This window comes from Microcaecilia unicolor, chromosome 4 (assembly GCF_901765095.1).
Source record: "Microcaecilia unicolor chromosome 4, aMicUni1.1, whole genome shotgun sequence".
NCBI classification, from domain to species: domain Eukaryota; kingdom Metazoa; phylum Chordata; class Amphibia; order Gymnophiona; family Siphonopidae; genus Microcaecilia; species Microcaecilia unicolor.
The window spans coordinates 248,552,373-248,566,483 of NC_044034.1; the positions used below are offsets into that span (position 1 = coordinate 248,552,373).

The 14,111-nt window shown below is 45.1% G+C and overlaps 1 protein-coding gene across 1 annotated transcript in view; it reads right to left on the reverse strand.

The window, feature by feature from the left end:
• MGAT4A (alpha-1,3-mannosyl-glycoprotein 4-beta-N-acetylglucosaminyltransferase A) overlaps nt 1-14,111 on the reverse strand; it is a 156,312-nt gene that overhangs the window by 116,043 nt on the left and 26,158 nt on the right. The window contains exon 3 of the mRNA XM_030201392.1: nt 6,152-6,292. Coding sequence (XP_030057252.1) covers nt 6,152-6,292 — 141 coding nt within the window. The remainder of the gene's footprint in view (nt 1-6,151; nt 6,293-14,111) is intronic.

Below are 14,111 nucleotides of genomic sequence, written 5' to 3' on the forward strand. Positions count from 1 at the left end.
CTTCATTAAGCTCCAACTCGCACTCACCTCCCATACCACCTGTGGCAAAGCTGACTGCCGTTCCTGAAGTCCCTGCTGTTATTTCACCTCATAAGGGTGGTAGTAGAGTAATAGCTCTACAGAATGTGGTCACTTCAACATCTTTTAAACCCATGTTCACCTCAGTATCTGTGACCTTTGGGGGAAAACAACCTCTTAAGGAACTAATCTGGAAAAACTGGAAGATTCTTTCTAAGATGGAGAGGACTATTAGGTTGTGTGACACAGTTATGTAGATTTTCAAAAGAGGCTGCTTCCAAAATAACTGTAGTTGAGAAAGACTTAAGACAGGATCAGTCCTTACAAGATCATGGTAAACATTTAGACTCTGGAATCAGTTGACTCCCCTTTAATTAAGGGAAGCTATCTGCTGAAAAATAAGATAGAAAAGCTGGAAACTCAGCTTCATACTAAAAATGTAATCTCTGCTAAAGAGAAATAGAATCAATATTTAGTAGTTATTTTGCATATGGTGCTTGCTTTGCTTTCAGTACTAAGCTTAATTATGTCATTATTAAAAGAATTACGGAAGCTGTAATTAGTGATCCTCTAGAAGCTAGCTTGGCGACTATTCTTGAGACTTCTGGTCAGGAATCTACCTATAGGAGTATTCTTGTGGTGACCGGAAGTTGGAAAAGAACAACGGTGTCCCGCGGAAAATCTCAGGAGCAAGACTCTACAAGGTACCCTGTTTCAGCACTGGTGGTGCCTTTTACAGGGTACCTTGTAGAGTCTTTTCTCAAATAAATTATATTTCACATATTGGATGTCTCTGGTCTGCTTTTTGAAGAACCTGGTTCTGTTCCAACTCCTGTTCTTGCTCCTGACCTTTATGAATACATCAGATCGAGAATTGGTCTTGTCAGGTTCTTTTAAAGGAACGACTGACCCCTTTTCATCGTCAAAGAATTAACGTGTATCCTACAAATATCACCCAAGACTCAAGAGGCTCATAGAGAGCTTCTTAAAATTATGACCCAGGGCTTTAGCTTTAGGGGATAAGTCTGCCTTCTGGTTCACAGGAGGCACAAAGAGATACCCTACATGCTCATCTGTGCTTCATTAAGGAAGTAATGGAAGAGCAATGAAATGCCTTCCACAGTGGTGACTAAGAAACTGCTGGAAATCCTTCAATCTAGTGGTTAGAACAGCAGGCTAAGAACCAGGAAAGCCATGGTTCATCCTGATTCTCCTACTGGTTTTCCTTGTGAAACTGGGCAAGTCACGTATCCTCAGACTCGGGTGCATCTTGGATTGTTAAATCCGGACAGGCAAATAAGTTATGCATCACCTTGCATCTCACTTTGTGCTCAGATTTGGAAAAGGTAAATAATCAAATCTAAAAACCAAATATGAACCTTAGGCTCATCCTCCAACTAAAACAGAACAGTCTCCACCATTTCCCTGACGGTCTGCAGGAGAGATCTTCCATTTGAGATGTTGTTCCTGTGAAGGAAAAGGATCAGAGAAGAGACATAGATGTAACATTTCCGTTGGAAATGTTGGATCCTTCAGCTGAGTTAGACGCAGACCATTTGACCCTGACGCAGGCGACGAAACGCTGGCCATTGTTGGTCTTGGTCGCGTCCAGCATGTAACTAACTAAAGAAGGATTGGACCATGCAAAAGCTAAGTAGCTGTTACGATTAACTTTACGATTGCCCATCATATGTTAGTGAAAAAGAAAAATTTATACAAAAAGAATAAAAATAGAGTATTAGAACATATGTTTGGGATAGGCTGCTCTATGAACGTGGGGGTGTTGCCAATGATGAAGCGGTCCAGCCCTCATGAGCTCCGTATACAATAGAGCCAGGGGCTTCTTGAGGCGACATCTCCTTTAATCAATTTAATGTATCATTTTTTGGTCAGAAATTTAAGCCGATGTTGTTTTTTGTATATCTCCTCCACACTTGAATTTATTATTTTGTCAATAGAATCAGAAGGAGATTACCTTCATCTATTATAAAACATCTTCTGAAAAACAGATAAACTACACCAACCAAAAACTTATCCATGTTCATGTCTATTAACCCCCATCAAAAATATCTAACAGATTGATCAGGAAAGACTTCCTTTTGGAAAAACCATGTTGACTCAGATCCATTACGCCATTTCTATCTAGATGTTCGGAAATTTGTTTCTTCAGAATAGCTTCTACCGTTTTGCCTACACCAATTTTAGGCCCACCAATCTGTAGTTTCCTCGATCAACCTGGAACCCTTTTTATAAATGGGTGTTGTTGACCACCCTCCAATCCTCAAGTAACGTAGTTAGTTTGAATGAGACATTTCAGATACCATAACCAGTAATAAGTCTGCAATTTTGAGTTATTTCAAGCAATCTAGGGTGCATGCCATCCATTCCTGGTTGATTTTTTAATTCGCCAATTTTTTTCTTCATAACTTCCCAATTCATTATGATTTGCTTTAGTTTCTCAATCACCACCACCAAAAAATGTTTCCAGTGTATGCATCGCTCCAACACCATCCCAGTAAAAATCAAAGTAAAGAATTTAGTATTTCTGCTATGGCCTTCTAAGTACCCTATTACCAGTGGTGTGCTGGTAAATTTTTAACAACAGGCTCTCTCTCCGGTCCACCTCGGTGCCCCCCAGTCCACCACTGCGCGCCCCCCCATCCACCTCTGCGCCCCCCCCCCCCCAAAATAAATTGCAGAGCTGGCTATAGCCGTGGGGAGGGGGGCAATGCATTACTCTCTCCAGGAAAAAAAATTAAATGATCCCAGGTTCCAATCTAATTCATGTTTAATGTGGGATAAAATGCCATAAATAAGTAAATAAATATAAACTTTTAATGTTGAGCACCTGATTCTCAAAGTGAAAATATTCCAAACGCTATAATGAAAATAAAATGATTTTTTTTATACCTTTGTTGTCTGGTGACTGTTTTTCTGATCATGCTGGCCCAGTATCCGATTCTGCTGCTATCTGTCCTCTTAACTCCGTTTCCAGGGCTTCCTTTCCATTTATTTCTTTCCTCCTTTCTTCTTCATTTCTGGTCCTCAGCTTCTGCCTATCTTCTTCATCCATGTGCAGTTTTTCTCCTCTCTTCCTTTTCCCTCATCTCATCTCCTTCCTCACTCTTCTCTCCCCTCCATCCATGTCCAGCATTTCTTCTCTCTCCCCTCCTCTCCCCTGCCCTGCATGCACCCATACCCAGCGACCCTCGTCTGCCCTGCATGCACCCAGATGTCCAGCAGTGCCCCTTCTCTCCCCTGCATGCACCCATGTCCAGCAGTGACCCTCCTCTCCCCTGCCCTGCATGCACCCATGTCCAGCAGTGTACCCTCCTTTCCCCTGCCCTGCATGCACCCATGTCCAGCAGTGTACCCTCCTCTCCCCTGCATGCACCCATGTCCAGCAGTGACCCTCCTTTCCCCTGCCCTGCATGCACCCATACCCAGCGACCCTCCTCTGCCCTGCATGCACCTAGATGTCCAGCAGTGACCCTTCTCTCCCCTGCATGCACCCATGTCCAGCAGTGACCCTCCTCTCCCCTGCCCTGCATGCACCCATGTCCAGCAGTGTACCCTCCTCTCCCCTGCCTTGCATGCACCCAGATGTCCTGCAGTGACCCTTCTCTCCCCTGCATGCACCCATGTCCAGCAGTGACCCTCCTTTCCCCTGCCCTGCATGCACCCATACCCAGCGACCCTCCTCTGCCCTGCCCTGCATACACCCAGATGTCCAGCAGTGACCCTCCTTTCCCCTGCCCTGCATGCACCCATGTCCAGCAGTGTACCCTCCTCTCCCCTGCATGCACCCATACCCAGCGACCCCCTCCACCCATGTCCAGCAGCGACTCCCTTTTTCCCCCGCCATCCCCTCCCAAGTTGTATCGCGAATTCTTCTCCTCCCTCCCTCCCGATCCGGTCCCTCACCGCTCGCTTGTTTTTTTGAATTCTTCGGAGCAGGCACTCTTGCCTGCCCGCTTCCAGCGCTGACTGTCCTCCCTTGCCGATTCGCTATTCAAAATGGCAGCCGAGATTTCAGCCGAAGTCTCTGCGGCCATTTTTAAAGCGTGAATCGGCAAGGGAGGACAGTCAGCGCTGGAAGCGGGCAGGCAAGACTGCCTGCCCCGAAGACTTCAAAAAACAAGCAGGCGGTGAGGCGGATCCGGAGGGAGGGCGGGAGGAGAGCCAGAGCCGGCTCGCTATTTTCAACAACCGGCTTGCAAGCCGGAAGAAAATTTAACAACCGGCTCTTGCGAGCCGGTGCGAGCCGGCTCCAGCACACCACTGCCTATTACCCTTATCTCATCTAGTAGTCCAAGCAATCACCACAGTCTTCTTGCTTCTCTAGTATACTAAAGCTTATTACTAACATATCATATTCTTGAGGAAAAAACTGGTAAGCACTGCAGTTCATTGCCAAATTTTGATAATGTTTCTTTTGAGTGTTTGTGCACTATTCTATAATTTTTAATTGAGTTCATTTCTGGAGATTGCTTTTATTGTACATCGCTTTTGTTTCTTCCTTCTTTCCATTACATAGCCCATCCTCCCAATAGCTCCCAGAACGGGTTACGGAATTACACTCATAATAGTACAATATATAAGAAAATTAAACAGTTCCAGCCTGACAATTTCCATTTCAACTCAAATTCCTAGATTAAAACAAGTAAGTTTTAACATCCTTACAAAATCCCAAAAGATCATTAATAGATCTCAGAGGGAGGAACCTTGTTCCACAACCAGGTCATAAAGTGGAGTAAACTTGAGAGAGAGCACACTAATTGAAAGAATCCGGCAGAAGGTAAAAGAAAATGCCTCTCACTTTGAGAACGTAATGATCAATGAGTATAAATTGGCAGCTTATCAGAAACATATCTTGGTGCCATGCCATGAAAAACTTTAAACGTCAACACCAGCATTTTGAAAATACGTTGTTTTATTTGGAAGCCAATGCAAAGAAGAAAGAATAGGTGAGATATGATCTTGTAAACCTAAATTCTTCAAAGTCAAACAGCTGCATTTTGAACATGCTAGAGTCTTTTGCAACTCTTTATTAGGTAACCCCACAACAATGCACTGCAATAATCAATGCTTGAAATTACATAAGCACAAAGCAACTGAGCAAAATCAGACTCTGTAAAATAAGTATGAATCCTGCGTAATTGGCGTATATAGTAAAATAAAAGACCAAACAAGAAATATGGCTATCAAAAGTTAACCCAGCATCTCTGGCAAAACTTCCAGACTATGAACTTGGCCTTTCGCGACTACATTAGACCCTTCCCATAATAAAGATGGTTGTGTAAAAAAAAAAAAAAAAAAAGGCGATTTCAACAAACACCAATTTTAAAAAACCCATATACTTGAGAAATTTTGAGCTTTTGCTTTGTGGGTAAGATTCTTTCCAAATTTTCTTTTAGCCTGGCTTATTGAAGATTTATATCCAATTTACCAGTGCTTATGCTCTAGATATCCGGACTTAATAAATCAAGTTCTTATGGCTTTCATAGCCTCTTTCACATCACCATTTAACCATTCTGGCAGTTTTTTGGTCTTCTTTCTATCCTTTCAAATGCATGAAGAAAAATAAAAGAAAAGTCTCTCCCAGAAGCCCAGATGTAAGCACAGACAAAAACAGACTGAAGAAACTTGCAAGGCAGAGGTTACATAGGATGCTCAGAAAAACCTTTAAATTGTGTGACTGATTCATCTTGCTTATTGAGAGAGAATGCCAAATTTAACTTCTCAAAAACATTTTTGAAAACTAATCAAACCTTTAAATGATTTACTTGAATGTCAGGGGATTTGTAGCACACTGGAACAAGAGACCTGGGTTTGATTCACTAATCAGCTGAGGCCAGCTGGATCCAGGCATACCAGAGTCATGATGCACCAATGGATGCTGCTACTGTGGGAGACCTGCTGGCCAACAAAAACATGCTGAAGGTATGTTTTAGGGGAGATGTCCTTCCAGCTCTCAGGAATGGCAATGGTTTTCTGAGCAGACCAGAGAGCAAAGGACAGTCAGAGACCATTGCTGAGACAAAGGAGAAAAGTTAACATTTGTTTCTAAAAGGACCTCTAAATACATACATATTCAACACAGGCTTCAGTAGTATTTATACAGATATCATACCTCCTGTTCTTCCAACACCAACCTGCACAGCAGGTCGAAGGCTGCCTTCATTTTTCAACAAATGAGGCAAATGGTAATACATATTTGGCACTTGAAGAGAGTTTTTATTTGATAATTCCTTTAACAGCTTCAGTGTTCCATCTAGAAAAATACAAATATGCAGAAAAGTGTAATATTAAAGTAAGGGTTTTCTTTATAAAGTAGTTACAAATGGAACAAAATATCAAGATTACAGGGCATAATAAAGATATATAACTACACAAAACAGATCATTTGCTTACAGAATCTTTTACAGGGCTGGCTTAACAAGTGAGCCAGTGAGACACTGGCTCAGGACACTGAAAACCTGCCTTACTGGGTGCTCACAGCAGCAGAACTGTAATCCTTTGCTCCTGCTGTTCTCTTGTATTGTGTTGGTGCTTGCACTGTAGCTATTTTTACACGCGAAAACCATCACATCCTATATTCGTATGAGAATACAAGTAATTACAAAATCTTCCTAAAGGCAGTATTAAAAAAAATTTATAAAAGCAAAAATATTCAGAAACAAATCACAAAGGAATTATAATTATGGACATAATTATCGACATGTGCTAAGAAAATAACGCACTTAATTTGCCAAAATAACATGTCAACTGGCAAAAACATGTATTTGCCTTCAAATAATTCTTTAGTGTAATGTACATTAACAATGATATACACAGCATGTAAATGGCATATAAACCAGTCTATTCAGCAAACTGAATAACCGCACAAGCTGCATTACTCATGGAACACCACTTTTGAGGTGGTGGTATCTTTCCTCTCCTAGGAGTACCTGGCCACTTTGGGTGGTGCTATCTTTCCTCCTCAGGTAGCCTCTTAAAGTGAATGGTTCATAAAAATATTAACTCCTCACCTTCCAATCCACCACAGCAGGACTCTCCAAGCTGAACTCTTGTATCCCAGATTTAAAGTGGACTTATTTTAATTAGGTCTTTCTGAGTTAGGTAGACTTGCCGGGACTGACTTTGGCAGTGGAGAAGTCCCAATTCCTTGATCTTTCTTCTCTTTCCTATTTGGGCTTTGTAGTTCCTTTCAATCTTTCTTATTTTATAGTTATGTAAACCGCTTTGATTGCTTCTACATGAAACACTGTATAATAACTGCCAAATAAACATACTTGGTGGGTAGTGGAGTAAGGGGAAATTGCAAGTCAACTCCAGACCTGTAGGCCACCCGCGACAGATACTTTATGGGTGGCTGGATCCAATCAGCCTGTGCTCTGCTTTGACTGGGGAGACGGCTAGGACTTCCGAGGATGGGGATGGCGAAGCCTGGAATGCTGGGCCGGAGCACAATGAACAGGAGGCGGGTACCTACACCTTTGAGAGTAATAGGTATGATGCCTAAACCTGGTTGAGTATCTTCTTGCTAAAGATGAAGATGAAGTACACCAAGACAATATGGATAGTATCTGTTGGTTTCTTAATGAGGTCAGCAACCCCTTTCACTTTCTCTCCAAACAAGTTGTCCCCTCAGCACGGCATGTCTAACAACTTCGCTTGAACCACTGGTTCTAGGTCAGACACGCAGCCATGAGAGCCTGTGCATCCCCACACCCATTCCGGAGAGTCTGGACACTACATCAAAAGTTATCATAGGCACATCTAGCCAGATAATGCCTACACTCCATCTGCTTATTGTCCAGCTGGCGAAGTTCTGTGGCCTGCTCTTTATTTTTCTTACATTTGTACCCCGCGCTTTCCCACTCATAGCAGGTTCAAAGCGGCTTACATATTATATACAGGTACTTATTTGTACCTGGGGCAATGGAGGGTTAAGTGACATGTCCAGAGTCACAAGGAGCTGCCTGTGCCTGCAGTGGGAATCGAACTCAGTTCCCCAGGACCAAAGTCCACCACTCTAACCACTAGGCCACTCCTCCACTGTACTGTACAAAAATGGTACTCTTGTACTACTACAGCACTGTGTACTACTCACGAGCCCTCTCTAAGAGTTGCCAACAGAGACTGTGCATTAATTGGCCGACCCACTTCCTGTCCCCACCGATCTGCAACCTCTTGCAGACTCCTCGTTGGCGATTGTTTTCCAAGTTCTTTACAAAACCAAAATACCGAAACTTGGCCCAAGGCATCCCCCTCCAGGAGCCCCCACAGTTGCTGCCCGAAAACTATGAAGAGAAGAGAGTCCACCAGAGTCAGTGCATGGTTTACCAAAAACCCCACCTACAGGCTCGTGTAGAGCTGGTAGGACTGGATGCGGGAAATAAGCATCTAGGCCTGAAGTCTCTCTCCCAAAACAAATCCAAAGTTCTGGCCTCTCACCCCGGGGGCACCTAAGCATGAGTCTGAGGGTACCTGGTCAAAATAGCCCCGACAAAATGGCCCCTGATATAACAGCCATTGTCAAAATGGCCTGCCCACAATATAACCCTTGACAAGTTAGCCCCCCGACAAAAGGGCTGATCAGGCTGCCCAGAATATCAGGCTGCATTTTTTCCTAATAATCTTACCTTGCCAAACAGAATAAGGTTGGTAAGACTATGAAAATGATGACAATATTGTGTTTTTTTTTTTTTTAATTATCATGTTGATGGAAGAATAGTTTCTTTAAATACCAGAACAGATCATGAATACCAGTTTGTAGCTATAGAATTTTGTTTATATATTGCTTTATGCAATTGAATGCTGGTAGGAGTCTTTATCAGTGAAGATTTCAGTTGTAGTTTATTATATTTTTTGTGATTTGTTATTTTTTCTAAGGGGGCTGTTTTGTTAAGGGGGCTATTTTGTCCGAAGGGCCATTTTGATAGGGTGTGAAATGTCAAGGGTAATTCTGTTACAAGGCTATTTTGTCAGGGCTTTTTTGTTGGGGCTATGACGACTGGGTGCAAAGTCCGAGAACTCTTGGCCCGCTTGAGAATGGATTCGACCACCATGGAGTTGTGGGGCAACTGTGCCTTCTCGAATCCGGGAGCCTTCTAGACACAAAACTACGTTATCGACATTCTTTGGTATGACCTGCACTGTAAGGGGAGACTCAGTTCATCAGTGTGTCCTTAAGGATAGAGTGTAATGGTACAGCAACCTCTTCCTTAGGACGAGAGACCTATAGCCCAGGAGAGACAACATCTCTACCCTGGGCTCCTCCTCCGCCTCCAACTTAAATGGGACAGTCACAGTCAGCTCCCTTACAAAATTTGGCTCCTGGAGGAGATTTCCATCTCTCTTGAGAAGGAGAGGGATCAGATGGAATTCCATATGACTCCTCCTCCGAGAAGTAATTGTAAGTGCCCTCGATGCCAAAGCGGGAGCCCCTTGTAGCAATTATGTCCACTCTTTTTGGAGCACGCTGCGTAACCGCTCATCGAAGGTAGACATCAGCAAAGTCACGGAAGCCGAAGCACAGGCAGCCTGAGAAGAAGTCTGTGCTGAACTAATGGTGGGGACCGAGCAACTCGGTGACTCGCATACCGGCACCTCTTCCAAGGAGGGGGAGCGCTCCTCCCAGCGCCAGCACTTCTTGAGTATCTGATCCGCCAAGGCCCCAGTGCTCTCAGCACCATGCGTTGAATATCGGTGCTTATGTTTCTTGGGTTTCCCTCGATGCACAGAGCTCTATTTCCTGGTGCAAATAAGGATATTGAATCCTCGCGGGTTCTCGATGTCTGTGTTGGGTCCAGTGCTGACTGGTGCCAGGGCCTGCTAACAATGCCTGGTGTCAATGCAGGTGGAGACCCACTTGATGATGGTGCACTCCCAGTTGATGCTGGAGTCAAAGCAGCCATGGAGGTTGATATCATTGGTGCCAAAGTCGATGATCCAGCCTTCAAAGAGCCAAAACGTTGCTCCCTTTAAGCCAGTCGCACTCTCTGGGTTCTTGCCTGCAGACACAAAGATCACAAACAGAGGGGTCATGATCTGGCCCAAGGCACCCTAAGCACCAATTGTGAATGTCCGTGGCAGATATCACGTGCCTGCATTTAGTGCAGCGCTTGAAGCCACTAGGAGTTTTCTGGGACAGCTTAAAAAGAAACTCGGCCAAAACAAATTTCTCAATCTTGAACGAAAAAAAGGGAAGCATTCAAACTGAGGTTGAGGCTGCAACCTAAACATGCTGCCACACACGAAAAAAAGGAAATTTTAAAGGGGGTGGGGGTGGGGAAGAACAAAATGGAAAGTCAATTTGAAAACGAAAGCACAGTGTGAGGCAGAGAATGGAACACACATCCTCTCAGCTCAGCGGAAAAGCAAAGATACTTACCTGTAGCAGGTATTCTCTGAGGACAGCAGGCCTTATATTCTCACAGTTGGGTAAAGTGATGCCGCGTTGACTGGTTCAGAGCTTCTAGCAAGCTTAACCAGAGCTTTGTGGAGCATGAGTCACTCCACCATATGTGCTCGAGTGCCTTCCTTCCCGCCACTAAAGCAATAGTTAGATACTACAGCATAAGCAAGAGGAAAAATAGGAGACAACACCAAGGGGAGGCAGGTGGGTTTGTGAAAATATAAGGCCTGCTGTCCTCGAAGAATACCTGCTACAGGTAAGTATCTTCGCTTTCTCCGAGGACAAGCAAGATATCCCTAGCATCCAGGCTCATTCAAAAACAACAAACATTGGTTAATTGGGCCTTGAAACAGCGAGGACATAACTCAGATTAACCTGAAACTATATACAAATTGAGTGAGAGTGCAGCCTGAAACAGAATAAAACGGGCCTAGGTGGGGAGGAGTTGGGTTCTAGATCCCAAACAGATTCTGCAACACTGTCTGTTCGAACCGTCACGTCAGATAACTTGCTCAATGCAGGAATGAGAAGTGAATGGGTGGACTGAAGACCACATCGCAGCCTTGCAAATTTCTTTAATGGAGGCTAACCGCAAATGGGCTACCGATACAGACATGGCTCTTGACATTGTAAGCCTTGACATGACCCTCCAGAGTCAGCCCAGCCTGGGAAGGAACTGCAATCTGCCAACCAATTAGAAATAGTGCGTTTCCCCAAAGGTGACCCCCATCCTGTTGGGATCAAAAGAAACAAAAAGTTGGGCGGACTGTCTGTGGGGCCTACTCTGCTCCATAAAGTAGGCCAATGCTCGCCTGTAGTCCAAGGTGTGCATGGCACTCTCACCAGGATGTGCATGAGGTTGGGGAAAGAATGATGGCAAAACAAATCAACTGTTTCACATGGAACTCAGACAAGCTTTTGCAGTAACTTAGGGTACGTGCAGAGGACTACTCTGTTGTGATGAAACTTCATATAAAGATGCATCCACTACTTCAGCCTGAAGCTCAATGACCCTGTGAGCTGAAGTAACAGCCACCAAGAAAATGACCTTCCAGGTCAAGTACTTCAGATGCAGGAATTCAGCAGCTCAAAAGTAGCTTTCATCAGCCTGGTTAAAAAAATGCTGAGATCCCATGACACAGGCAGAGGTTTGATAGGGGGCTTTGACAAAAGCAAACCTCTCATGAATCGAACTAGAGGCTGTCCAGAGAAGGGCTTACCACTCTACATGCTGATGGTAAGCACTAATTGCACTGAGGTGATGTTATGACCCGGTAGTAGTGAGCCCCTGTGCCCCGACTGAGATGGAGTGAAGCTGTACTCGGTCAGGCAGCCAGACAACCCCTAGCTTCATCTGGGAAGCGACCACCGTTCACCGAGAGTAGAGCTCTCAGCTGCAGGTGGCCACCAGGACTTCTGGAACCGGCGGGGTTGCACAGCCGCTGACCAGGATGGCAGGAAACAGACACAGTCCAGCACCAGAACTCCGAATAAGCAAGAGTAGTCAAAAATCAGTCCAGGGTCAAGGCAGGCAGCAAACAAGTGAAATCCAAGAAACTAGCCAAAGTCCGGTACACAGGAAATCAGGAACAGAAGATAGCTGGCGAACAGCACTCCGACAGCAACTCCTCAGAACAACTGAGGCCGAAGCAAAGAAGGCCAGGAGGCAGTGCTTTAAATAGTGAAGCAATCAGAGCAAACCAAACTCAGGTGAATCCAACATGGCAGCCCCCATAGGAGATCCTCCCACGACCAGATATGGAGTACCTTCCTGTTCTTGTTTAGACAAGATGGCTGCCCCCTCCTGAGCTACCCAAGATGGCTGCTGCTCTTGCTCCAAGCCGGATGACGGCTGCCGGACTTAGGAAACTGAAACAGACCCTTAAGACTGAACCTTGTCCCTTTTGGATGGAGCTGCAGAATGACTTAGCCGGGAGGAGCATCGAACAGGTGAGGGACGTAACAGGTGAACCTTTAAGACCAGGCTCTGAAAGGTGTAGAAGGTATTCAAGCAGGGTCTGTGTAGGACAGGAGAGGGAATCTAGGGCCTAGCCCTCACACCAGACAGCAAACCACCTCCATTTAAAAGAGTAACACCTCATAGTGGAATCTTTCCTGGAAGCCAGCAAGACCCGAGAGACACCATAAAGACCTAAGGAAACATATTCTAGACCATGAGTGACAGAGCCCAAAGGGTCGGAAAACACTCCAATCACAGTTCTTCAGAAGATAACTCCAGAAGAGGAGGGAAATAAATCTGTAAGGCCAATACAGCGCGATCAAGATCATGGTCCCGTGGTCTTGACTGAGTTTCAGCAAAGTTTTCCCCACAAGAGAAATGGGAGGATATACATACAGAAAACCTGTCCCGCAATGAAGAAGGAATGTATCTGACACTAGTCTGTTGTGGGCCTGAAGCCTGGAACAGAACCAAGGGCCCTTGTGATCTACATAAATGACAAACAGATCCAACCAGGGGGTGCCCCACACTTGGAAAATCTAACGGGCAACACCCATGTGGAGAGACATCTCGTGTGGCTGCATAACCCTGTTCAGCCTGTTGGCCAGACTGTTTTTGCCCACCAGATAAGTGGCTCAAAGGAACATGCCATGTCGGCGAGCCCAGTGCCACATCCGGACAGCCTCCTAACACACAGGGTTTGATCCGGTGCCCCCTGCTTGTTGATGTAATACATGGCAACCTGTCAGTTTGAATGATACAATTTGGTGAGATAGCCAATCTCTGAAAACCTTTAGAGCATTCCAGATCACATGAGCTCCAAGCTCCTCGAGTGTGAAGCCCATCTACATGAGCTCCCCAACCCAGGAGAGATGCATTCTTTTTGCGGCTGAGGAATTTGGAATGGCAGTCCCAGAATCAAAATGGATCGAATGGTCCACCACAACAGAGAGCAAACAAGCTCTGGGGTCACTCAGATGACATCTTCCAGATCTCCTGTGGCTTGGCACCACTGAGAGGCTAGAGTTCATTGGGCTGATCTCATCTGAAAGCATGTCATGGGAGTCACAAACTGTGGAGGCAATGTGGCCCAACAATCTCAACATCTGCCGAACCATGACCTTATGAGAGGCTTGAACCTGAGAAGTCAGTGCAACTAGAGAATCTGCTCTCGGCCCCAGGAAAAAGGCTCAAACCTTCTGCGTATCATGCAGGGATCCAATGAATTCAGATTGCTGGGCAGAGTGAAGGTGGGACTTGGGGTAGTTTAAAACAAACCCTAGGTGCTTGAGAACCCGAATAGCACACTGCATGGACTCCCAAGCACTGTCCTCCAGTGTGCTCTTCACCAGCCAATCACTGACGTTAAGAGAACACATGCAACCCCAGTCTGGGAGCTGACACGAGGCCAAAAGACAATACGCGGTTCTGGAAGTGGTGTGCTCCCAGTCGAAACCGAAGATACTTCCAATATGCAGGAAGTATCGGGATGCGAGTATAATATGCATCCTTCAAGTCCAGAGAGCATAACCAATTGTTTCTCTAAATAATCAGGAGAAGGGTGCCTAGGGAAATCATACTCAACTTTTTTTTTTGACCAGGAATTTGTTCAGGACAATTAGGTCTAGGATGGGACGCACCCTCCCTGTCTTCTTTATCACGAGGAAGTCCCTTGCAGAGAATCACTGCCCCTTCTTCCCCAGTGGAACG